Source organism: Miniopterus natalensis, chromosome 7, assembly GCF_054644295.1.
Source record: "Miniopterus natalensis isolate mMinNat1 chromosome 7, mMinNat1.hap1, whole genome shotgun sequence".
Classification (NCBI taxonomy): Eukaryota; Metazoa; Chordata; class Mammalia; order Chiroptera; family Miniopteridae; genus Miniopterus; species Miniopterus natalensis.
The window spans coordinates 5,646,593-5,673,007 of record NC_142087.1 but is presented as its reverse complement, the minus strand read 5'-3'; the positions used below and the strand labels follow the sequence as shown (position 1 = coordinate 5,673,007).

The window sequence follows — 26,415 nt, the reverse complement described above, 5'->3', positions numbered from 1 at the left end:
AGCCACTATCCTGATCTCTAATATGAGATATTAGTTTTGCCTGGTTTTGAACTTTATATACAGAGCATGGCCTTTGGGGGCAAAGGGGCTTCTTCTGCTCAATATTGTGTTGATTGCATGAGATCTATCCATACTGTTGTATGTAGTTATGGATGACTTGTCACCTCTCCTATGTAGTATTCCACGGTATGAATATACCACAATATATTCATCCATTGTACCACTGATGGACATTTGATTTTCTTTCCAGTTTGGGTCTATTAAGAATAATGCTGCTATAATTACTTTAGTGCATGGCCTGGTGAACATTTGTACCCAGGTCTCTTAGAACTGTACCTGGGAGTGGAATTGCTGGGTCATGGGGCAGCCTTTGTTCAGCTTTAGCAGACACTGACAAATCATTTTCCAAAGGAATTGTACTAATCTGTACTCCAACCAGCACACTGGGGAGATTTTCTCTTTTGTATGCTTCTCTGTCTCTTGAAGTTTTAGAGATAATGGATTAATTCTATAATGTAAATGAAGGTAAAATACAAATTCATAAATAAGTCACACCTTCAATCATGCTATAATCCCATTAAAGCCTTAGAAAGACTCCCCACTGCCTGCCAAATTAGGTTCAACTTTTGCACCCAAGCATTCACGACCCTCCACGACCTGATTCCCTCCCCATCTACTCCTGGTCTACCTCAGTCTCCACACCCCAGCCCAGCCAGGCACCTCATTGCTCATGTGCATCCTCAATAACTTCCTCATCCTGGTTTTCTCTTCTTTACTTTCCTCCCTCCCTCACCCTATCAAAATTCTAACCATCCTCCAGAGCTAAGCTTTAAATAACACTTATAATTTATCAGGCACTCACCAAACTCTTAGGGCTTTTGTGAGGATTAAATATAACAATAAGGTAATGTAATAATATAATAACATTTAATCCTCAGGACATCCAAGGTGGTTGGTGGTACTCAGTAAGCACTCAGCAAAGGTGGCTATTATTAAAATTATTATTAACATTTTGCCAGATGCTAAGTCAAGTGTTTGACATAGGTATCATCTCATTTGGTTCTCACAATAAGTTATGAGATAACTACTATCTGATTTTTCAGGGTAATAAAATGAGGATCAAGAAGGTTAAATAAGCCTGGCCAGTGTGGCTCAGCGGTTGAGCATCAACCTAGGATCCAGGAGATCAAGGCTCGATTCCCAGTCAGGGCACATGCCTGGGTTTCGGGCTCGATCCCCAGTAGGGGGGCGTGCAGGAGGCAGCTGATCAATGACTCTCTCATCATTGATGTTTCTATTTCTCTCTCTCTCTCTCTCTCTCCCCCTCTCTCTCTAAAATCAATAAAGACATATTTTTTTTAAAAAAAAGGTTAAGTAACGTTCCCAAGGACACATAACTACGAAGGGCAGAGCTGGAATTCAAGGCCGGGTCTTTCTGGTGCCAATAACCATGTTTTTACTGAATCATTAACTCACTTTGTCCTTCCACAGAATTCAAATGCCATCTCGTCCACAAAGACTTCCCTGATCAAACTCCTCCTTTACTTTGATTCAGCACCCAGGACAGCACCTGGCATTGCCCATCCCACAACTGTGTTCTGTTCAAGAAACAGAACATTACCAATGTCCCCAGAAGCCCCTCATGAGTAGCTGTTACATCCCCTCCAAAAGTAGCGTTATCCATTCTCAGGATGTGTCCCCAAGACACATGCAAATTCTCACTCAGTTGTTTATAACTGAATATGAATGTGCTTAATATGCCTTCTCCCAAAAGCAGTTGTTCATAAGGAACAGGATAATAAAATGATGACAATAAATTATTAGAACAGAAAACATTTTTAGCATTTACCCTGTACCAGACACACACACACACACACACACACACACACACAATACTATATATAACATCACTTATATATAACATATAATATTATTTAAATTTTACCCTGTACCAGGCACATATACAGGGTGTCCCAAAACATGTATACACACTTTAACAGCTGATAGCTCAATTTTGAAAATGAAACGTATTTTAATAAACACTGCTTTTTCCCATCCGGTGTGGCTCAGCAGTTGAGCACCAGCCTATGATCTAGGAGATCCTGGTTCAATTCCCAGTCAGGGCACATGCCCAGGTTGTGGGCTTAAACCCCAGTGGGGGGGGCGGTGCAGGAGGCAGTCGATCAATGACTCTCTCTCATCATTGATGTTGCTGTCTTTCTCTCTCCCTTCCTCTCTCTGAAATCAATAAAAATATTTTTTTAAAAATAAAAATAGAAAATAAACAAACATTACTTTTATAATTATTCAAAGTGTGTGTATACATTTGGGGGGAATATATATAATTTATATATATATAAAATTTAGCCATAACTCTGAGAGTCAAGTACTTTTATCCTAACTTTACAAAAAGGAAACAGGCTCAGAGCAGTTCAGCAACTTGTACAAGGTTACACTAGACAAGACAGAGCTAGGTTTTAAACCCAGGTCTGTGTGTAAAAGTGTACTCATCTATGCAGCCAGCATTCAGATCAAGAAACAGAACATTACCAATGTCCCCAGAAGCCCCTCATGAGTAGCTGTTACATCCCCTCCAAAAGTAGCATTATCCTGATTTCTAACATCACAGTCTGGTTTTGCCTATTTTGCACTTTCAGATACATAGAGCCACCCAGTATACATTCTTTAGCGTGTGACTTCTTTCACTCAACATTATGCTTGTGAAGTTCACCTACGCTGACTGTTTCATTGTAGTTCATTCATCCTCGTGGCTTTACTGTCTTATATTGTGTGAGTACATCAAAATTGTTTTCATCCTTTCCAGTGCTGATGAGAAGTTGGGTAGTTCCCAATTTAGGGATATTACAAATAGCTCTGTCAAACACATTCTTGTATGTGTGTTTTGGTGACCACTTGTGCACATTTCTTCTGGGTGCATACCCAGGAGTGAAACTGTTGGGTCATGTGCTATGCATTTGAAATCCTTTTTAAATGGTCTAAGCATGATGTGGACTGAAAAGGTTAACACATTATATCATCTTTCAGCAGGAAGCAATGTTCTAAAGAAATGAGGCTCAGGCCTGGAATATTTTGGGAGGAAGGATGGTGGGAAAACAGTTAATTAACTGTCTATCTGACTCCAAATAATTTATCTTTTCCAAATAATATTTGTTAAATGAATGTGCAGAGGGCAGACAGCACCCAGGACAGGAGAGAAAGGAGTGAAAAAGGCCTGGCCCTGGCCAGTGTGGCTCAGTTGGTTGGAGTGTCGTCCTGTACACCAAAAAGGTTTTGGGTTTGCTCCCAGGTCATCCTTTCAAAGCACATGCCTGGATTACAGGTTCGATCCCAGGTCAGGGTGAGGGTGGGAGGCAACTAATATTTCTCTCTCACGTCAATGTTTCTCTCTCTCCCTCTCCCTTCCTCTCTCTGAAATCAATAAAAAGTAAAAAATTAAAAAGGACCTGGAACATGGTAAGCATTCAATAAGTGCCGGCTATTATAAGTACTAACCTGTTCAAAGATCAATGGTCAACTGCTCACTGATATTCTCTCTCATAATTTGTCATCACTTCATTGATTCTAAGACATACATTTTTCAAAATCTCTAAAATTAAGATATGACTGACAGATGATGGCAAGTCAGAGGTAAATTCTGACATGTTTTATTTCTCTTGTTGCTACATACAATAAAACTATCACTTGTGATTAAATGCAGTTTAGATGCTAAGTGCAGTAGCCACACAGCTAGCCAGACGCAGGGGGAACTGTCCGTGGTACTGGGCAGGGGCAAAGGCCTAGGCTTCCCTGGGGAAAAGGTGGCAGCTCGCAGGGAGAGATCCCAAAACAACTCGGCAACCCAATTCCGCGCTTGTTATTAAACCACAATTCCTTTCCACTGGCTTGTTGATGCCTCAAAGTCCACCATTCCATATGGACAGGAACTTCCACTTACTAAGTTCAACCAGAGCTCATAATAGGTGCTCAATTTATATTACTTCATTTAATCCTCACAACCACTACTGTCTCCATTTTCAGAAGAAAATGCTGACTGAGGGAGATCAATGAGCCTGCCCATTGTGGCAAAGCTGCTAAGTAGCATGATCTTGGTTCAGAGCAGATCAGAGTACAACTTGCCCTTTAGGTTGCTTTACACTGGGGAAGGGGGGGGGCAGTGAATTCCTCAGACCTTCTGCTATGATGATTTGAAGGGTAAAATGGGAGAGATCGTAAAGATGAAAAATTAAATGGGTGAGAGCAAGGAAGGCAAAGAGCCCATGATAAGGATTTAAGAACACCAGACTGGGAGAATCTGAAAATTTTGAGATCAACTGGGTAATGTATATGAATGTACTTCGTAACTGTCCCTGGAATGAAATGTATTTTTACTTATCCAATAAAATAGACATTCACTGAGCTCATTCCCTATGCCATGCTTTTCTTGGCATTGGGGATTTAATAAGACACAGTCATTGTCTATCAGGAGCCTATAGTTAGTGGAGGGGGAGGGGAGATTGAAACACCTAAGTAATTTTCATTCAACAAACTCTTACTAAGTGCCTGCTCAGGGCCTGTGCTGAAGACTCATAACACAGATGAATTAAACCCAGACCTTGCTGAAACTTCCAGTCTGCCAGGAGACAGACAAATAAAGGGGTTTTTATAACACAAGGTGTTATAATTACAACATAGGATGGTTCAAGGGCAGAGATATACACAGTATTATAAGAGTAATAAGAAGAGTGATTAATACAGAACTGGAAGTAGAGGGAGGGTCTGGGTTGTAAGTAGAATTATTTCAATAATGAATTAAAGTTGATTGCAAATAAAATCATAATAAGATTTTATTGTAGATGCAAGTACTACCTTCTGGAAGTTTGCAACCAAGAGTTATACTGATAAATGCAAAACATGTAGAGAGAAGGCAAGTATGTGGAACCAAAATATAAGCTGAGCACAAAGAGTTTTTAATGCAGCATAAATGCATTTGGGGGAGGGGAAGTCCTACACCCAGCAGGGGTGGTAAGGGGAAGGTCATTCACTCTATTCCAGGTAGCATGGGAAGAATTTCTGAAGAAGGGGCATCTCAGCAATCACTAGAGGGAAGACAACTTACAGTCCTCACAATTGGCAGCCTTTTCCCAGGAAGCCATTCCTACCTGCACTTGGAAAAACCTGAGCAAGCGCTGGAAGAAGTTGAGTTGTGGGCCAAAGTAGAGTCTAATAAGCACAGTACTCAAGGCTTTCATGATCTGCCCCAAATGTATACCACAAGTCTGATGCCATGCATGTACCAAGTGTTCCATCCATACTGGGTCACTCATCATTCACCAAACACAGCCCACATACTTCTTTCTCTCTTTTTTTAAGCATTTTTATTGTTGTTTTTAGAGTGAGAGGAAGGTGAGGCCCATGCTGCTGGCCTGTGCCCCACACTTTCAGTAGCAATACTTTGGCCTATTTCACTCACTCTCTTTTTTCCTGATTTCTTGGTCTTTCTTGGTTGTGCAAGGAACCTCTTGAGACGCTGATGAAAAAACTACCTGTCAGCACATATACACAATATGTTGCGTAGAAATTTGAGGCTTGCAGTCCACGAGTTAAAAGCCTTTCTTCTGGACAGTTCTCATGGAAAAGAGGGTGCTCTAATTCTAAAGAGAGGGGGGAGCCTCATCAGAGAGTTAGAGCTACTGGGTCTGGTCCCTGCTTCACCATGGACTTCCTATGTGACATCAGACAAGTTTCTGCCCCTCTCTGAGCTTTAGTTTCCCCACCGTGAGGGGACTGGACTAGATTATGATGATAATACATTTTCTTATTTTTGCTAACTCTGGTGGCTATTACCTAAAGTACCCCATGTTAAGAATTCTTGCCCAGCCGGGCATGGCTCAGCGGTTGAGCATTGGCCTAGGATCCAGGCGATCAGGGTTCGATTCCCGGTCAGGGCACATGCCCCAGTTGCGGGCTGCAGCAGATCAATGACTCTCTCATCATTGATGTTTCTATCTCTCTCTCTCCCTCTCCCTTCCTCTCTCTGAAATCAATAAAGATAAATTAAAAAAAAAAAAAAAAAAGAATTCTTAGACTGTCTGGACTTGGCAGAAAAGGGTGCCGTGACTGATTGGTGATTCCTATCATGGTCCCAGGAAAGGGGGTGGGGCTTAATTAATTGGTGATGTCTGCCAAGGTCCCAGGCCTGGAGGGCCCTTCGAGCAGTGACATTCCATAGCTCATTTAGAGTCATCTCAGAGTGGGGAAAGAGAAGTCTGTGCTTCTCCTCAAGGGGGCAGGAATAGATAATTCTTTAAACTGCTGGCTTCTCAAACCTGCCACCCTGCAGCCCCCTGTGAGATCAGGTAGCAAAATCCCTACTCCATGGCAGAGAAGGACAGCATGTCCTTGTGCTCCCATCCTTGGCTATTTTTAACTCTAAGGACAGAGGCTCAGGCAGAAGCTGAAATACAAGAGAGCTACCACAGGCCACCCAGCCTCCTGAGGAAGGGGAAGCCACCAGCCTCCCTTTGTATTCAAGTTGCCCCATCATTGGCCAAGTGACAGTCAAGGCAAACTTCCAAGGGACAGGAAAAAGTTCCTCACCTCACTTCCCATGTGAATTCTTCCAGGGTTCTTCCAGGGGTCTGCCCCACGTCTCCCCAGGCTGGCCAGTGCCCCTCCTTGGTACAACCACAGACCCTCTGCCAGTCCCTATCTATCCTGCTATACCCTTTTATCTTCCCAGAGAGGGTTAGAAACTTGATCAAGGTCTCACAGCTCAGCACATATAGAGCTGGGTCCAGGGCTGTGTTGCCCAATATAGTATCCACTAGCCACATGTGACCACTTAACTTAATTAAAATTTTAAAAATTAAGAATTTGGTTCTTCAGTTGCACTAACCACATTTCAAGAACTGAATAATCCCCTATGGCCATCATCACAGCAGTTTCTACTGAATAGCACTGCTCTAGAACCTGTCTCCTGACTCTCAACCCAGGGTTTTTCCACTGTCAGAGGCTACTAGAAATCAGATTTGCATGATTAATGAAGTAGATGGAAGGAGAGACAGGAACAGGGCAGCTGAGGGGGTACAAGAGAGAAAGCAAGCTCAGAGAAAGGCTTACAGGGGGAAAGCCTTAGTCACATGTTGTACAGGATAACAGACATGAGAGCCACTGGCTTGGGATCTACGTCGCTAGCAACAGAGGCCCTCTTCTAACTACAGTTCTCATTTCCTCGTTAATGTGTGTGGTTTCTTTACTTGGGGACAGGGCCTTTTAACCAGTAGAGGGAGATCAGGTTGAATGGCAGTCCTCTGGGAGAGAGAACTCAGTGGCCAAAACTCTGTTTACGACTCTGGAACAGTGAGGAGACCAAGAGCAGGGGGCATTCTATAGCCAGCAAGGGCCAGCCTGGGGCCAACAAACTGGGTGGGGCCTGGACTCGGAGAGGCCACACTGTGGGCACTAGGCAGTGACTCAGGGTGGAGTGGGAATGCAGACTGTGGACAAGGTGTTGGCTGCAACTGTAGCTGCTAGAGCAGATCTGAAGACCCAGACCACACTCAGACTGCAAACCGAACCCAGGGCAGCCGGCTGAGCAACCAGGCCACATGGTGCTCCCCGAGGACCCCTTTATGCCTGCAAGATATTCAAAGACACCAGAACTGGATCTCTCTGCTGGAATATTGTGGAGGGAGAGAAGAAAGGACCACAAAGCTGACCCAAAACTGCCTGGCACAGAGGAAACCATGGAGGCTATGGCTGAGGGAGACCCATAATCCTGGGCTTAATGGTCCCCCTTTCCCTCCCTCCCTTCCTTCCTTCTTTCACATATGGACAATTGCAAAAGGCTATCAGAAGGTGGGAGAAAAGAAGAGTATTAGACAGGAGACAGATTAAATTCCTTCCCATCTTGTATCAGCTGAGTGGGCTTTAGAAACCCCCTAACCCTCTCAGCATCATCTTCCTATTAGTAAAAGGTGGGTGGTTTTACTACCTAGCCCAGCAGCTCTGTATGGCTCAAATACTACTACTACTACTGATAATTATGGCAGCCATTTAGTAAGAACTTTTTCAGGATGTCCCTCAGCACCTACAGTAGGGCTGGGCATTCATTCAGTACTCAGTAAAAACCTCTAGAATGTTGCCCAGCTGGGTGTGGCTCAGTGATTGAACATTGACCTAGGGTCCAGGAGATATCGGTTCAATTCCCCATCAGGGCACATTCCCGGGTTGTGGGCTTGATCCCCAGTTGGGGGTGTGCAGGAGGCAGCCAATCAATGACTCTCATCATTGATGTTTCTATCTCTCTCTCCCTTCCTCTCTCTGAAATCAATATATATTTAAAACAAACAAACCAAAAAAACCCCTCTAGAATGTTGAATTTATCATGTAAATGTTTTATGTAATAGTAGTAATAATAATAATTATTATTATGAAGTGATTGAGAAATCACACATTACTCAATCCTTCCAGTGACCTGAGAGGTACATACTATTATTATCTCCATTTAGGAGATGAAGACACTGAGACAGGGAGGCTGTCATTGGTTTCAGGTCATGGCTAATAGGGTAGGGCAAGAAAAGAGAAGTGGTTTAAATGCTGGTCTGTCTGATTTTAAAACCTATGTAGTTTTTGCCTTTGAATTAAATAAGTACTTTGTGGACAACAAAGAACTGTACCAATTTGATCTGCAGTATCATCACTGTTAAGATTAATGGTAAAGGTGACTCTAGGCACAAGGGAAGGACTCTGCAGTCGAGCTGTCCATCACTGGAAGGAACCATCCTGAAAGGTTGTGAGCTCCCTTCACTGTCATCTAAGAGAGACTGGACTGGGAACTAAGGCATGGTCCCCAGATGGGAGACTGGATGGGCACCGTGAATCCCAAATGTGTGTGGTCAAACATCGGAATCACCTGGGGAGCATGTGAAGCAACAATTTCCAGGTCCATCTGAGATTTTTAATTGAGTTGTCTGGGTTGGAGCACAGGATCCTGGATTGGAGCTCAGGATTCTGGTTCCGGCTGGGAAGGCATGTGCAGAGCAGGCTGAGAATCACTGGGTGAATGAAATGCTGAGCACACTCCTTAGCCAATACTGCTGGATTCTAGAAGCCATGGAAGCCACCAAAGCAACCCAGGACATGTGCACGAAAAGCACGTGATCACTTAGTAATAACGAAACCTTGCTCTGTGCCAAGCATTACACTCCTGTCCCCATAGACTCTTTCTCCCAGGTCACTTCCTTCCGGGTTCCCTGTCCCCTTCTTCCCCTTTTCAGCTCCAGCATCCCCTCCTCAAGGAAGCCTTTCCCGAGTCCCAGACCTAGGGACTCCTCTTTGGGCTTGCACGTGACAAAATTTTCATTTATGGACGTCTGTGTCTATGTCTACCCCCACCGCCCCAGGTTGTGATGGAGCTGGCGGCTCACTCACGTCCATATGCCAGCACCTAGGCCCAGTGTAAGTGCTCACTAAACATTTAGAAGGACTTGCTCTGCTCCATGAACGATGGGCAGAGGAGGCAGCAAGGAAAGCAGCCACTGCAGGAAGGAAGTAATCCAGGTCACCAGGTTGGGAGGAAAGAGAACCTACAAATTCTCCCTGCCACCGTTCAGAAGCAGCCTGGGCTATTTATAGCTCACAAGCCTTCTGCTTCTTGCATTTAAATGCAGGGCCAGGCATGGAATAAAATCCTGGGTAGGTCTGTCAGTTTCAAAATGTTTTGTTTTTTTTACAAGAACAGGAGAAGAAAGCAGAGAGGAAAATGAAGTGTGGCTATCAGGGTGAGCTGCCTTGTGCCATCCCTGGGCCTGCCTTGGCAAGTCTGTGATCTACAGACAGATCGTACGCAGCTCCAGACTTGATCCTAGAAATTAGTGTCCCTATGGAGACCAGCCTGTGAAGGTCCTTTTAAGGTGATTTTTAAATAGTGGCTTCAGTTTACAAAACAGTATCACAACATGACCCTGCCTTGGTTTAAACATGCATTCCTACACACATGTGCACACACACACGTGCATGCACACACAACTGAAAAGAAATGGCCCCAATGATTAAATATTCTGCTTTTGGATTATAGAACTAGATTCACTTTTCTTTGCATTTTCCCAAAATTTCCACCTTGCGTACACACAGCATAGACTGAGGACATTAGACACAAGGAAACTGGCTCTGCCAGTTGCTGGTGTTCGACCTTGGGGGAGTTCCTTAATTTCCTCATCTATAAAATGGGAGCAGCAAGAGGACCTTCCTTGGAGGTTCACTCTGAGGACTATACAAGGTCACATGCATAAAATCTTAGCACAGCATCTGAAACATGTATGTGTGCAGGAAATGCCTGCTAGTACAACCCTGCAAATGTTTGCAACTTGTGAAAGCATAATATTGTTCTAAAAAATTAAAACAATAGTGACTCTCCCACTCCTGGTATAGGCCATAGCCTGGGAGGGCTCAGAGTCCTGGGTTCCACATCCGACCTGGGTGAAAATGCACCAAATGACCCTTCCTTCCCCCTTTAATCTCCGTTTTCTAACTCTGAAAAGGATGGTGGTGGATGACACAGCTCTGGTCTTCAAGAAGGGTCGGGTCCTAGGCATGGCACAAGGGCCTTTCCTAAGTCACCCATGCATCTTTCCTGGTCCCACTTCCTCCCTGTGCCTATTTCCTAATGCACCTACCTTGTCCCCATGAAGCATAAATAAAACTACAGAACACCCAGGAGACTGAAGCACCTTTCCCAGGTCCAGCCTGGTAAACAGCTTTTCCTCTTCAAAGCTGTACTCAGCACCCCCTGCCCAACTGGTCACCCAGTTATCTGCTCTGCCTATCTTCCTCCTCAGCTGAAGGAGGTCCCCATCCTCTCTTGCATCATTACCTTCGCCACCCTGCCCATAAGAACAGGGCTCAGTAAGTATGTTAACTGCATAAAGAATGCTTTTAAAAATGATTAAGGGCAGTACAAAGCAGTGGTCAGGCTAACAGACTCAATACCAGCAGGCCTGTGTTTGACCTTACTACTGAATGGCCCTGGGCCAAAAATGAGTCTATCATCTCTGAGCCTCAGTCTCCTTGTCTGTACAATAGATATGACAATTATACTCCCCTCATATTCTGTTGTTTCAATAGAATAACCCAGGTAAAGTGCTCAGAGTACCTGGCATGCATAAAACATAAAATAGACATTAACTATCATGATGAGTATGATTATTAAAAGTGTAGCATGTGATAGACAAATGGGTGAAGATGTGGTATACATATATAGGGTATCCCGAAAAATGCATACACACTTTAACAGCTGATAACTAACTTAGTTTTCACTCCTTTACAGGTTTAACTGATTTGAAATAGTGGGTGAAGCCAGACTAAGCTTTGAACAAAGAAAATTTACCCTAAAGGGCCACTAGACTTTTTTATGGGGATACATAAAAGATAAGTTTATGGTACAAAGCCAGCAACAGTCAATGAATTGAGGGCATACAATACTGAACAAAATGATTCTTAATGTTTGTGATTCCATTGCTTCACGTTAGCAGCAGCACTTGGACCAGAATGGTCATCAGTTTGAAAACAGGCATTGACCAAAAAAATTATTCATTTCTGTCAAGTCTTTTAAATTTTGAAAATGAACCATATGTTAATAAACACTGACTTTATAATCATTCAAAGTGCATATATATTCTTTTAGGAGACCCTGTATATAATGGAATATTAGCCATAAAAAAGAATGAAATTTTGCCATTTTTGACAACATAGAAGAACCAAGAGGGCATTATGTTGTGTAAAATAAGTCAGACAGAAAAAAACAAATACTATATGATTTCACTTACATGTGAAATCTAAAAAACAATAAACACACAAAACAAAACAGAAAGTGTAGGATGACTTCATGATTATGTCGAGATCCCGGAGCCTCAGCACTTTCCCTTCTGGTCTTGCCCATGGCTCCTCTCTGGTTCAGGTCGATGGGGCCCTGTGAACTACTGATATTGAACAGGTTGCTACCTGTACAAAGGTGCCCAATTGACGGTAGTCACAGGGCTGAAACCTAGCCTGTTTTCACTTGCCAAGCTATAGACCCCATTGGCACTAGAGGAAAGTGAGCCTTTTTCTAATTTATCTTCCTAGAGAAGGTACCTCTTTTTAAAAATATGCTTTTATTGATTTTTAAAGAGAGAAGAAGGGAGAGGGGGAGAAAGAGAAACATCAGTGTGAGAGAGAAACATCAACCGGCTGCCTCCTGCAAGCCCCTACAGAGAATGGAGCCAGCGACATAGGCATGTGCCCAGATAAGGAATGGAACCGGGAATCAAACTGGCAAACTCTTGGTGCACAATGCTCAACCAACTGAGCCACACCGGCCAGGGCCAGAAGGTACTATGTTTAATTTAATCACCCAGGATGGAGGTTAGAGGTAGAAGTCTCTTCCTCTAACTTTCACAAAGGTGCCATGCAAACCATGTGTCTGCACAGGGCCCAGGACATGGGACCATGAGGAGAAGGGCCATCCCTGGATTGTCTCGCTCTCAGTTCAAAGGATGATGTAGGACCCAGGGCAACTGAGGACCTCGTACTTATTCTAAATATTTAAAAGTTATAAATCAGGCTATTAAATAAAATATGTCTTACCCTTCCACTTTGACAAATATGCCTTCATAATGACCTTGAAGGCCAGGGCAAGTTCAAATTTAGAATCCTCAGAGTTCTATAGCTGAATAAGGAGAAGGGAGCTGGCCCTCAGCTGCAGCCTGCCCCTTCCCTTCATCATCCTCTCCCCACTCCTACACCTCCTACACCCCACATATCAGGGGCCCACTCTGCACATCTGTTTCATCCTCACTTCCACAAACTGCCAATTTGGGGCCACCTATCAGGACATCAGCCATGGACAAAGCCCACCCCAGACGGACCTAGAAAAAGTGGTCTGAAGAGACCCCAGAAGCTGACTCAGAGCCCTTTGGACAGGGAATTCTGGGGTCCCACATACCCAGAAAACAGCCTGAAAAGAGGGTATAGGGTGGGCATATCCCCATTTGCCCCAGTCAGGAAGGCTGGAGAGCAACCCAACAGTGACCCCAAATCAGGGCCTTTCTTCCCAGTCTAAAAGCAGCAATGATGCACGGTTCTCTACCACTCCCCAAACAGGTCATGAGAAAACTCACAAGAGTCTGACATGAGTCAATTCTTTTGGAGACTGTGGCCCAATTTTTACCAAACCCTTTCACCAACCAACAGATTTGCCACCCACTTAGGGGTGAGGTGAGCATGAGGCCTCTCTCACCTTTCTTCCTTAGGAAGGCCCAGATTTAGGGGTTTAAATTTCCTGGGCAGCCCCAGGCATCCCTAGCCCCAGTTCCACTCTGAGCCCCTTCTGGGGCTGGAGACATACAGACCTTGCTCCCAATTCCCAGCCAGGATTAGGGTCACAAACGATCCTGCAAGCCTAACCTTTAACTAAAGAGTGGTTTTCCTTTATTTTTTTAATTTAATTTTTTAAGACACTGACATTCACCTCTGGAGAGAAATTATGGGTTTCAAGAGTTCTTGAAAAAGAGTTTCATTCCAGAAATGTAAGGCTGGCATTTTAAATTTGGTTCTTATTACTGCTGGAAAGTACTAGAATGAAGATTATAAATTTAATAATGTAACGCGGCCGGAACTGACCTGGCCTCATCTCCAGGAGAGTCATTAGTTTCTGCCTTCGAACTGGCACTTCCCAGCCTCTGTGCATCACCGGACCAGCCTGGTGACACACTCCTGACTTTTTCGTGCCTTGTGCTCTGGCCCACGCAGCCAGTCCAGACACCAGATCATCATCATCACCGTGGTCTGTGGATTCAATGCTGGAATGGTCAGAGTCATTTGGGGACAGTCACTGTAACTAAAGGGAGCCATCCTTGGAACTCTTGGCTCCATTCTTCCCGCCTGCAGCCAAAGAGATATTGGAAGACCCCAGATCTGAATCTGTCACTTTGCTGCTAAAAACCCAACAGGGGCTCCACTGTCCTCAAGCTCAAGTCCAAGAATCTTGACTTTAAAGACCTAGTATGATTCGGTCTTGCTATTTCCCCAACTACATGCTCCTTTCCCTAGGCTTTCAAAACATTGTGTGTCCACCACAGGACCTCTGCACAGCTACTAATAATAATTAAATTAATAGAGCACTACCTGTGTGCATGGCACTGCCTTCACCCCTGCCCTGTGAGGTAGGCAGCATAGCCCGGTGGTTAAGCTCAGACTGATAGTCAGACAGCTGGGTTTGAATCCTGCCTCTGACCCATACTGGCTGTGTAATCTTGGGCACTGAACATAACCTCTCTGTGCCAGTTTCCTCATCCGTAAACAGGGACAGTGACAGTACCTGCCTCACAGAGCAGTTGTGAGGCTTGAATGAGTTAGTGGAGGTGAAGTGTCAGACCGTGATGGGCACCATACGTTAATCATCATTATGCCCACTTTACAGTGAGAAAAACAGAAGCACCAAGTGATTAAACAGTGTGGTTAAGGTCACACAAGTATCAGTGGGAGTGTAGGCTCCAGACTCTGAAGTCCTCAGTTTTCACCATGACACATCCATTGTAAAAAATCTGGAAAATATAAAAAAAAGTACAATCCAGAAAGCAAAAACTACCCAAGATTCTGCCATGCAGAAGCAGTTATGGTTAATATTTCCATTGTGTGCATGTGAGTGTGTGTGTGAGAGAGAGAGAAGAGGGAAGGGGGAGACTGCCACACAAACTGAGAGAACCCAGGATTCGAACCCTGCCCTCCATAACTGACTCCCAAGCCTATGCTCTCAGCATTATGGCATCTGGTCCCACTCCCCTGCCTTCACTTGGCCAACCACTCATCCCTTAGGTCTCAGCCTAGCTGTCCATTCCCCTGCTCCGCCTCCCATCCCCAGACAGGTCAGTTCTCCCAGCTCCATCTTCTCTGGCTCCCTGCAGTTGTCTTACATGACACTCATCACAGCAGTGATCAAATTACTCATTGTTCCTTTGGGTTATCGAATGTCTAACCCCCACCACCACCCAGCAGACTGTAAACTCCATGAGGGCAAAGACTGGGCTCACCTTGGGTTCACCAGCAACTAGAATAGGGCCTGGCCACCAACAACTACTGCAGGAAGAAAGGGGGACGTGGAGCGGGGAGGAGAATGGGAAGGAGAGAGAGGTGTGGGATTCAGCTCCACCTTTTATCTCCAAACTGTTCCCTGGGTGAAATGTAGACAAGAATCACACAGTCCCTGACCTGGAGTGGCTCACGGTGTGGCAGTGGAAAAGTGACAGAAGCCACACTGTGCAAGTGCTAGAAAGAAAGCAGCACAAAGCGCCATGTGGGCGCCCAGACCACTGCAATTCGTCAAGATTCACAATAAAGTGAACCATAATCTTTTTGCTGGTGGAGGGCCTTCAATTTGTAAAAAAAAAAAACAAAAAACTGCAACACCTGTGAAGCGCAGTAAGGTGAAGTACAATAAAACGAGGTGTGCCTGTACGTGTTTATTTCTCCCTCAATAGTGGCACCCACCTGATTCCCAGCAGGGCCAGGCTGCCCAGTTTGGGGGTCCCTCTCTCGGTGCTCGGCATACCCAACACGAACTGAGCATAAGTGGCAGCTTCCTGGGTCCGGGTGGTTTGGGTGTAGGTTGGCCTGGGCCTGATGGGCTCCAGAGGCACCTGGTCCAGTCTTGGTGTTGGGCCCAGGAAGATGAAAGATGTTCCTCCAGACATTTACTGAGGAACTAATTGACTCCATTTCAGTCCCCAATTAGTGACACATCCTCCCACCCACTCCCAGGGTGACTCCAGGTGGCATTTTCCAGGGACACCAAGTGCTGGAAACACAGGGTGTGGACTTGAAGTCTCAGGTGCTGACAGGGTCCAGGGTGGCTGCTTGGGACACCTTGAGGGAGAGAAAAAGGCCCCAGCACAGAGTCCAGAAACATGGATTCTACTCCTAACTTGGCCAGAGACCTGCTGTGAGGCTTTGGAAAAACCATGTAATCCCTCCTTGGTCTTGGAGTGAAGATGAGTGGATGACTTCAGAGAGAGCAGAGCCCGGCGTCCAAGCCCAGGCGGTATGCTTCCACTATCCCGCCCTTCCTGCACCCAGGAAGTCTACAATAGCAGGAAAGGCAGCAGCCTCCATTTCTTGGATGGATGCCTTCTAATGCTCACACAGTAGGAGTTATTCACTCCATTTTGTGAAGGACAAGGCCGAGGCCCAGAACAGTTACATACCACAGTCAAGAGCCACAGCCAATACTGGACAGAGACTCAGACCCAGGTTTGGGGCCTCCCAAATCCGTGCTCTTTTGCTACCCAAGTCACCCCTCTCAGAGATTTATTTCCCATCAGTTCAGGATAAGTCCCACCTGGAAGCTACTTGTCAATGCCTTTGTCGTCACACTGTAAGTTTTACAGGACTAGAGATGAATCTTATCACATCATAAGGTTTTCCCCGCTGCCTCCAAACCAAGCCAAACCTCAGCCTTCCCTAGAAAATTACCAGCGATCCCTTTCTGAAAAACATCTACATATACTGACTCAGTAAACTCCCTGGTAGCATTTCCCAGAATCTTGCCCCTTTACATGGATAACTCCTCGATTCCTCTGATTTACTTCTTCCCAGCAGAGGCTTGTCCTCAAATGAACCTGCTGGTTTTCACACACAGCCCTGCCTTTCCCCAACGTGTCCTGTTCGCTCTGGTAAAAGATGCCAGACCTGAACCCCTCAGGATACCCAGAGCTGTCTGAGTCCTATATCTCACAAAAGGACATTATGGCCTGATGTGTAATTCATGTCTACCCATTTATCATCTCTACAGACAAAGCCTTCCAAAAGGATTCATGAGGTCCTACACATTCAACTCGGTGCAAAGCAGGGCAGCAGCTGAGGCTCATCTGATCTGAGATCATGTGATAAAAACCGGAGTGCCTGAAGACTATACCTGGGTACTGAATTTGGTGCCCAATGTCCCAGCATCTAAGACACAGGTAGCCAGGAGACACCCCAACTTGAGAAGAAACCTTCATTTCTCTCCAGCTCTTTTCTCTAACCCAGTGGTTCTCAACAGAAGATCCCTGGGTAAGCAGCATCAGTATCAGAATCACTGGGGAACTTGTTAGAAATGGTATTTTCAAATCCCATTCCAAACTGAATGAGACAATCTGGGGGGGAGGGCAGCAATCTGTGTTTTAACGAGCCCCCAAATGATTCTGTCCCATTAAAACTGACAGAAATAACCACAACTGCAGCACCTACCACTAACTGAGCATCTACTATGTGCCCAGCATTACCTCAATCTCATTAATCCTCATAACTGAGGAAACCTTCATTCCACATGCCCGGCTCTGGGCTAGGTATGTTTTGTGCATTATGTCATTTATTCCTCACAATAACCTTTTGAAGAACTTACCATTATCATGCTCCCATTTTACAGGTGAGAAAATTGAGCCCCAGAGAGTTGAAGTCACTTGCTCAAGTGCACATGATTTAGAAGTGGCTGAGGCAATATGAAAATTCAGATCTGTTGGATTCCAGAGCCATGTTCTCTCTGTCCCACCACAGAAGCTCCCCAGGGTCTTTCACAGCTACGTTAGCCTGAGACACTATAAAGCTGGGTCAGGTGAGATTCGAAGAGGGGAGCAGGGCAGGCAGGATGGGCCCTGCCCAGACGTCCACAGTACCATTTCAGCTACAATGTGAAAGGAAGCCACATGGTGCATTTAAATAAACAGCCATCTATGTCTAAGGAACAAAAAAGACAGGGACTCAGGAGGCTTGTTCTCAGCCTCTCTCTGACTTTACCCAGCTTAGGGGAAAGCTTTCCTCCTCCCACTCTGAACCTCAGTTTCCCCACCTGATATCATTATTACCGACTACAACGCTGAATGATCTGCCCCCAGATCCAACCTCGTCTCCCCTCACCTACTCTGTCTAATCATGTGGTCTGCTTTCTGTTCCCTAAACACCCAACTCACACTGACCTTAGGGCCTTTGCTAGTTCCCTCTGCCTGGATCACTCTACCCCCTCAGATTTCCATTGCTATCTCTCTGTCATTTAGGCCTCAACTCAAATGTCACCTCCTCAGTGAGACTTCCCCAACTACCTTACTTAATGTTACCTCCTATCCCATTAACCTGTTTTATTTTCATTCCACTTAACACAATCTAAGATTATTTATTTTTTAATTGCATACCTGTTATTGTCTGTCTCCCTAACCCCAGAACATAACGCTGTGAAAGCAGAAACTGGGTCTGCCTTATTCCCCGATATATCCCCAGCAACTGTTTGGCACTGAGCAGCTAATTAAATATAACTTGAATGAATGAATACCAAAGGAGAAAACCCAGACTCAGAGGCGAGAGTCCTGGATCCTTAACATATGACCCTGGCAAGCCAGTGTGCCTCTCTGAGCCTCAGTTTCCCTCCTTGCCTAACAAGGGGAATGAACTAGATGCTCTCTAAGCATCCTTCCAAGACTGCCAGTCTTGGAAAGCCAGGCCTGGAACCTGCCCAGTTGGTCCATCCAGAGGAAGCAGCCAGCCAGTGTCCCTGCAGCAGCTGCCCCTCTCTACCCCTACAGTGCCCCTGCCCAGCCACGCAGTCTTCTCACCCCCCCTCCCCCATGCAGAAACCGTTAATGAAGTGCACACTGCTAAATGCAGTTACAATCACGGGGGCTAAGAATAAGACTAAGGCGCTGACATCAGCCTCTCAGTTTCCGAGTGAATCAGAAGGGGTGGGGGGAGGAAGGAGAAGAGGGGAGGGGGCATGGCGCTCTGGAGCTGTCAAGTGGAAATAGCACAGCGTTAAATATAATCTGGCACTGGCCTACATCGGCCTGGAGAGGCAGGTGATGGCTGGTCCCCAGGGCCAGGGCAGACAACTGGATTCTTCAAGGAGGCCAGGCAGGCCCGTGATGGGGATCATCCAGGAAGGCACTCCAGCAGGCTGAGGCAAATTGTAGTGGGATGGTGGACCCTAAAGGGGTGCATCTGAATGTGAACAGGCCCCCACACCACAGCCTTTGTCACTTGCTATTTTGATAGCACAAGTACCGCTCCAGGACTTGCACAGCCCTTTCCCACCTAGAATCTCATTTCATGCCAAGAGGTAGAGGGTGGCCTCTGGAGTCAAGCACATCTGGGTTTGAATCATGACAATGCAACCCCAGAGAATCATTAAATTCCAGGCTGCCCGGCTTTTCCTCATCTGCCAAATGGGTACATTTGGAACAGTACCTACCTTCTGGCTGCTGTAAGAGTCAGTGAGATCATGGAAAGCATTGAGCACAGCCAAGCAGCCTTTCAATCATTTTATTTTTACAACCCTGAGAGAGGCTCAAACAAGGAGAATTAACCTTTCTTTTTTTTTTTTTGAATAGGGAAACTGAGGTCCCAGAGCCAGAGAAGTCAAATCCAAACCCCAGGGGTTAAACTGGGCTGGGGAGGGAGAGAACTCCAGTGCAGTTGGTTGGTCATTCCAGGTGACTAGCGGGTGGGAATTGGAGCTCTGACAGACAGTGGATCTGATCGTAGCCCTGGAAAGGAGGGGCAGGGAACAGATTACAGTGGGAGAGATGTTCGAGCCCTTTTGAGCACATTCTCAAAACTGGCACCTTTCTAACAATTCCTAAAAGCCATGCTGAAGTGATGGTTGTTGAGGCCATAATGAAAAGACACTAGAGGAGGCAAACTAAAAGAAAGGCCCTGAGAAAGGAGAGAAGGTCAGCTGACACGCTCTCCTATATTCTCGCTCTCCTCCACTCCTCTGCTCCCCCCACCCCTCAGCCTTCATCTAGAACTGGCTCTGCCTCTGGGATGGAGGTGGGTGGGGAGTGAGGCAGCATCGTCAGCAAAGAAGACAAGGTGGATGGGCCTCTCCTTCCCCCCTCCCACCAAACAGGACACCGTGGGCCTCTGGCAGCAGAAAAAGCAAGGAAACTGGAGCCATGAGTCTGGCAGCTTTGGGGCAGGGAAGAGATGCCTGAGGGAGAGAGAATTTAAGAAAAGAGCTCTGCCCTGGCTGGGTGGCTCAGTTCGTTGGAGTGTCATCTCGTATACCAAAAGGTTGGGGGTTGGATTCCCAGTCAGGGCACATACCTAGGTTGCAGGTTCAATCCCCGGTTGGGGCACACACAGGAGGCAACTGATTAATGTCTCTCTCACATCAGTTTCCCTCTCTCACTCTTTCTCCTCCTCTCTCTCTAAAAATCAATATAAACAACAGCATCAGGGCAGGTCCTCATGCCAGTGATCTGTGTAATGGGGAAGGGGTGAAATGCCATGTACCTGATTTTTCTGAGCCACTTCTTTCAGGGTAACTGGATTAAGATAAAGTAGTGTGGGTCCATATTCTCACCCCATCCCACAACTTGAACTATGGGAATAATTGCTTCAATTCATCACTGTGCCTCAGTTACCCAAATCTAAAAGAATTCTGCCCAATTCCCAGCACATAAAGGAGATTATGCACTTGGTGGTAAGCTGGGGGAGGAAAGAGGGGGGACAGGAAGTGGCCACCGTCAAGTGCCCCTGACCCCAAAGGATATTTTAAGGCCTACCCCTTACCATTCCCTCTCATCCATCCAGCCCCCCTCTAGGGCTGAAGCACTCTGTTCCCACCATCTCAGGGGGAAGGGGTGGAACAGCAGGACATTTTGTTTCCCAGAAAAAGCTCAGGTCAAATTTCAAGGACAAAAGTTAGCACTTGGTCTGGGAAAGGGAATTCTGCCAAATGGAATAAATGGGGGGGAGGGGGGAACGGGGATTAGAACTCTGCCAAATGGAATAAATGGGAGGGCAGGGATTGGAACTCTGATTGCCCCTGCCAGGATCTGTCTGGCAGGATATGGGTATCTCACCCCACAACCAGGAGAAATAACTCAGACAACCTCCTTCCATTTCCCATCTGTCCACAAAAAAGGGGAGTGAGCTTTGGTACTTTTTGTGGGACCCATCCACCATGCCACCCCACCCACCAGATTTGGCCTGAGCAGAAGAGGGAGGTGCCATAAAGGGCTCTCCAGCCCAGAGATGTTGCCGGAACTGCTAGGAGAGGAACGGGTAGCCAGCCGGTGTTGCCATGGCAACTTCCTCCTGCGCTGGATGGAAGCATCCTATGGGCAAATCAGAGCTGGCTGCTCCAGCTTCTCCGCCCTTCTCATGGGCGGGGGAGAACTGGCCGCCAGAACCACTGGGTCAGACTCAGGAACACCATCCTCAAGTCCAGACCCCAATGTAACAACCCCCTTTGGTATTTGCTGAAAACTGGAGACACCCATGTTCCCCAGCTGTGCCCCAAGGCAGAGTGGCAGGGGTAGGACTGTAGATTTGATGAAAATTAACTGTTCAGGAAGAACAGGGACATGGGGAGCTGGACTGCTCACCTTCTTGTTCTGCATGCAAGTGCCCCATATCCCCATTTTTAAACCAATTCCAAGAGGGAGGGCCCAACTCTGCCTTAATAGCAGTAACAATGCGATAAAATTAACTTATTAAAAATTATAAAAGCTAACATTTTTGAGAATCAGGTCTTCCTGTTCCCCAAACCCACAGATTCTTTTTTATAGTCATGCTCAGGAACAATTCTTGGTAATAAGACAGATAATAGCTAACAGGTATTGCGAACCTACCTGGTGCCAGGTACTGACTGTATTAAGCCCTTTGCACAGCACAAATGACTGTATTAAGCCCTTTGCACAGCACAAACAGCATAATAATCAAAAGCACAGATGGCTGAGTCAGACTGTTCAAGTTCAAATCCTAACTCCCTCACTTCCAGGTTGAGTGACCTTGAACAAATACTCTCTCTGTGCCTCAGTTTTCTCACCTGCAAATGGCGATATTAAATGTTAATTTTATAGGGTTGCTATGAGGAAAGAATTAAAATTGTATATTTAAAGTGCCTAGGAGGATGCTAGTCAAAGGTAATCATTTTTTAAATGTTGACCTTATGTGGTCCATGCTATTATTTTCTTTCTTATACAGATGAGAAAACCAAGGTCCTGTGTCTAACACCTCTCCACCTCCCCTCCCCAATTACAAACCCAGTGCCAGCAAGGCTGAGTGATGGAGACACAAACACAAAAATGTCCCCAAGTACAGCTCTCCCTAAAACTCAGCATCTTTGTGAAAAGGAGAAAAAGCAGCATAAGAAAGGAGTTCTGAGTGTGTAAGGGAAGATGCTCCCTGAGAGGAATTCTAGGAATCTGCAATGACCAGCACCCGGAGCCCCCAGGGTGGCTAGAAAGGGGTGGGAGGAAGGGGCAGCTTCCTTTGCCCACAGAATGTCCAAACCTCCCAAGTCCAAGACAGGAAAATGCTCTGGCCCAGTTAAGGCTAATGAAATAGTCTCCTCTTCATACGGTTTCTCAGGAAACCAGCTAAAGGGTGGCATGTAAGCCCTGAGGAAGGCTGTGGCTCGATCTAGTTGATGGAAAAGGTGTCTTCAACAGGAGTCAGAAGCAGCAAAAAGGGGAGGCACCTAGATGAGCCAGAGGCCCTTCAGGACACACTTCTGAGCCATTAAGGGACCCTGGGGAGGGAATGGAGAAGAGGAAGATGGAGTGAAGCTGGTTCTGACCGCCTTCCTCCTGAAGCAGTCTCTGTCCAGTATCTGAGAGATTTTTCAAGCAGCTTTTAGAAATTAGTTCAGAGCGATGCTGTTCTAAAAGAATAACTCCAAAAGGCTTTTTTTAGGAGAAAATTAATGACTTTGAGGAGAACAAGAGAAATTAAGCACCAAGGCAATGCTCCCTACTTCCGATTTTCACCAGACACTCATTAGTCTTCCGGAAATGAAACTTGACTTTCTCCCTCCCCCTCCCAAACTCCAAGCATCCCTTAAGATGAACAGACAGAGAGCATGAAATGCCCAAACCAAACTCTTGGCTGTCAGCCACTCCCTGGGGCCTCCTCACCTGGGAACCATTTTCTACACAGAGAGATTTTGGCTCTTTAAAAATCTTTCAGAGGGAGGGCTAGTGTTTTACTGGAAAGAGAACCTGATTTTAGGCTCAGCTCTGTGTCTGCCTCACTGGGTGACCTTGGGTTTTACACACACACATACTGGGGCTTGTCTATCATACACATATATACATTCTTTCTCTCCCACTCCCACCCCCTCTCTCTCGTTCATTTGAGGGCAAAAAGAAAAAAGGTTGGATAAGATGATTTCTAGGTTTTTTCCAAGTGAAAAACTTAAGAATTTGAAGAAACCCACTGGAAAAAACATCAGGTGGACCTTTAAAAAATCTCTAATATTACACAAAGTTACCTATTCTGACTTGAGTGAAACTAGAGCAAGTCACCTGCAACCAGCAGTAATCACCAAAGCATCTGACCCATGACATGAAGCATGACTTCGGAGAAAAACCTAATTGTCCCTGCCACGGATACTCCTGCAAACCCATGCTCTTGCCCAGCCTGGCTCTTGAAACCCAAGTGGCCTATTGAACTTCAGGAGAGTCCCTGTCCATCAAGTCAGAGGTCGGGGAGCCTAGGCTGGTGGGGCTCCTTTCCCCAGCCCCAATACTCACCTGATTTCTTCTCTCTGATTTTGCTCCAATGGAGGCCACTGCATTAGAGAGCCCCTCCATTCCTCCTCACCTTGCCTTGTCCAGAATAAGACAACTTCCCTCAGCTACATCAAGGGGGAAGTTAGCCCTTTAGCCTCAGTTATCTTTCTGTAAAATGGTGACTCTGTAAAACGGCTCTGCAGTAACCATCTTCACCCCACCCCCATCTCTAGGTCAACAGCAAGACAGGTCTGCCAAGGGTCTGCCTCAAACACTCCCATTCATTCACTTAGCCAACAAATTCTTCTGGAGAACCTTCTCCCCTCTTCTCCACCTGCCTCCTACTCCAACAAGAAGATGTGAGTCTCCATCATCCAGGGCTCCATCCCATGGTTTATCAGATAACAGGTTGACCACACAAGGATCCCTACAGGCAGGGAGTCTTAAGCAGGGCCCATGAACTCCCTAAAACTACAGACAAAATTTTGTGGATGTGCACATGTGGGAGTTTTTTTTGTGTGTTTTTTATAAAGATAGTCCATTTTTTCATCAGGTTCTCAAAAGTGTCCATGAAGCCATTTTGCTCCTCTCCATCACATACACCCCTCTTGCCTTTTGTCCCCTGACTGAATTTAAATACTCTCAGATTTTCAGCCTGAAAAACACTTTAAGTCCACACTTGTGTCTGAGGTATTGTCATCCCATTTTCCAGATGAGGATATTGAGGCTAGTGGTGGCACGAGCTGCCCAAGGTCACAGCTAATTAGTACAGGAGCAAGACTGGAACCTGATTCTGACTCCCAACTGGCACTCTTTGGGGAACTCTCACCCAAGCCCTCTAGCTACCCTACCTGTTGGTGAATTCGCTTCCACGGGGCAGAACCTGATCCAGGGCCCTTATGTTCCCTCTGCCTGGTCGCAGGACCCCAAAGAGCAGGTGTCCCTACATTTCCCGGCCCCTCCGGCTCTGGCTATGGCTGCGGGCCGGCCAGGGAGCCAGAGGTTAGGGCCGCTGGATGGCGCCCAGGTTCAGCCCATCCAGAAGGGCTTCTCCAGGAACCAGAGCGCCCGGGGTGAGGGGCACGCTCCAGGGGGCGCGCAGGTGCGGAGCTGGCGCCGCCCCACGCCTCCCTCCGGAACCGGCGGGCTGGGAAGGAGAGGATAGGCCGTCGTCCGGCCAGTTCCCCCACTCCAACCCCGGGGTCCACTCCAGTCTGATAAGAACCAGGAGCCCAGGGGCCCCACCTCTAGGAGAAGCGAAAGAGAGGCAAACAGGGTGCTAAAGGCCTTGGCCGCAGGGCAGGGGGTCTAGGGCAGGGAGCCTCTGGATGCAGCCAAGACAAAGATGGAGAGTTAAGGTCTGCGCGCCTCCTCCAATGGCGGGGGCGGGGAGAGGGACGGGGGCGCGTCGGCGCCCCAGGGGTGAGGCAGCCGAAGCCCCGTGATTTAAGGAGCCGGTACACACAAGAGGTTCGGGAAGGGTGGTAGGTCCGATGCAGGGACAAGACAGGAGGCGCCCGAAGGCGCAGGTGAGGAGGGAGAGCTGGGTCCAGGCGACCTAAAGGGCCCACCTGCGGGAAAGGGGTGAATGCAGAGGATGCAGGGGTCCCTAGGGGGCGACGGGAGGCTAGAAGACACCGCCTCCTAGAGACCCCGGGGCCCCGTGGGTGGGGAAGGAGACCCTGGGGCGCACCCCGAGCGGAGCTGGGGGTGGGGAGGAGAAAGAAGCCACCCCTAAGGGCGCACCGGGTCCGGGAGGGGGCCTCCGGCTTGGGCCCCCGGGACGACCCCCGGGCGGCGCGCTTACCCGCGTCCTCGTCGTCGAAGGAGTTCATGCACGGGAAGTAGATGGCGAGCGCCTCGAAGGAGGCTGACAGGCTGAGGCGGCTCTGCGAGCGCTCCATGCCCGCGCCGGCGCCGGGCGCCTCGGCCGCGGCGGCGGCGGGCGGCTTGGGCAGCTTGGCCGCCCCATTCTTGACGCGGAGTACGGCGCGCGGCGTGGTGGCGGCGGCGCGGGGCCAGGCCGGGGCTCCGCGGCGGGCTGGCGGGCGCGGCGGGCCGGCGGGCGGGCCGGGCGCTGGCGGGGTGCGGAGCCCGAGGCGCGCTGTGCTCGCGGCGGCGGTGGCGGAGCTGCGGGCGGCGGCGGCGGCGGCGCAGCGCACTCTGGCCCGCGGCGCCCCCCGCCGGCCGCGCGGGGCGGGCTCGGAGCCGCCGCCGCAGCCAATGGGCGCCGCCCGGGGGAGGGGGCGCGGGGCGCCGGGGCGTGGGAGCCGGGAGCGCGCGGGAGGGGCCTGCTCGCCTCCCCAGCCTGGCAGGTGTGCCGAAGGGAGGAGCGTGCCAGGCTGTTTGGGACCCGGTCCCTTGGCCGTGCCCCAACCCCACACGCTGCCCTCAGACTGGCCCTGATGCAGGCATCCAGTCCCTCGCCGAGACAGGCCTCACCCAGGGACACAGACCCACTCAGACGGGACACACTCTAGGGACCCGCACGCATCACCCTTAGATTCACACAGGAACCCGCGGAGGAGCTCCAACAGGCACCCACTCTGTTGCATTCACCCTGCAAAATACACCACAGCCACCCTCAGACTCATACGCACACCTGAGAGTCACCCAGACTTACTCCTAGGGACACTTGCCAAACCAGCCACAGACAGACTCCAGACACCCAGAGACCCACACAGTTAGATACACCCGGAGACCCTCAGACTCTCGCACCGATCCACACAGGGAGATACACCCATGGACACACAGACTCACATCCAGAGACTTGCAGACACACACAGAGCGACAAGCATGGACACCCTTGGCCACACAGTGAGACCCTCAGATCTCACACAAACCCACAGAGACATTCAGATGGGCACACGCATTCTCATGCACCCCCACTACT

General features: G+C 47.7%; 1 protein-coding gene across 2 annotated transcripts in view; it reads right to left on the bottom strand.

Moving 5' to 3' along the window:
* Positions 1-25,426, bottom strand: part of RIMS4 (regulating synaptic membrane exocytosis 4) — a 43,623-nt gene extending 18,197 nt beyond the window's left edge. For both annotated transcript variants that reach the window (XM_016204799.2, XM_016204800.2), the window contains exon 1: positions 25,330-25,426. In XM_016204799.2, the coding sequence (XP_016060285.2) occupies positions 25,330-25,426 (97 nt within the window). The remainder of the gene's footprint in view (positions 1-25,329) is intronic.
* Between the last annotated feature and the right edge of the window lie 989 nt (positions 25,427-26,415).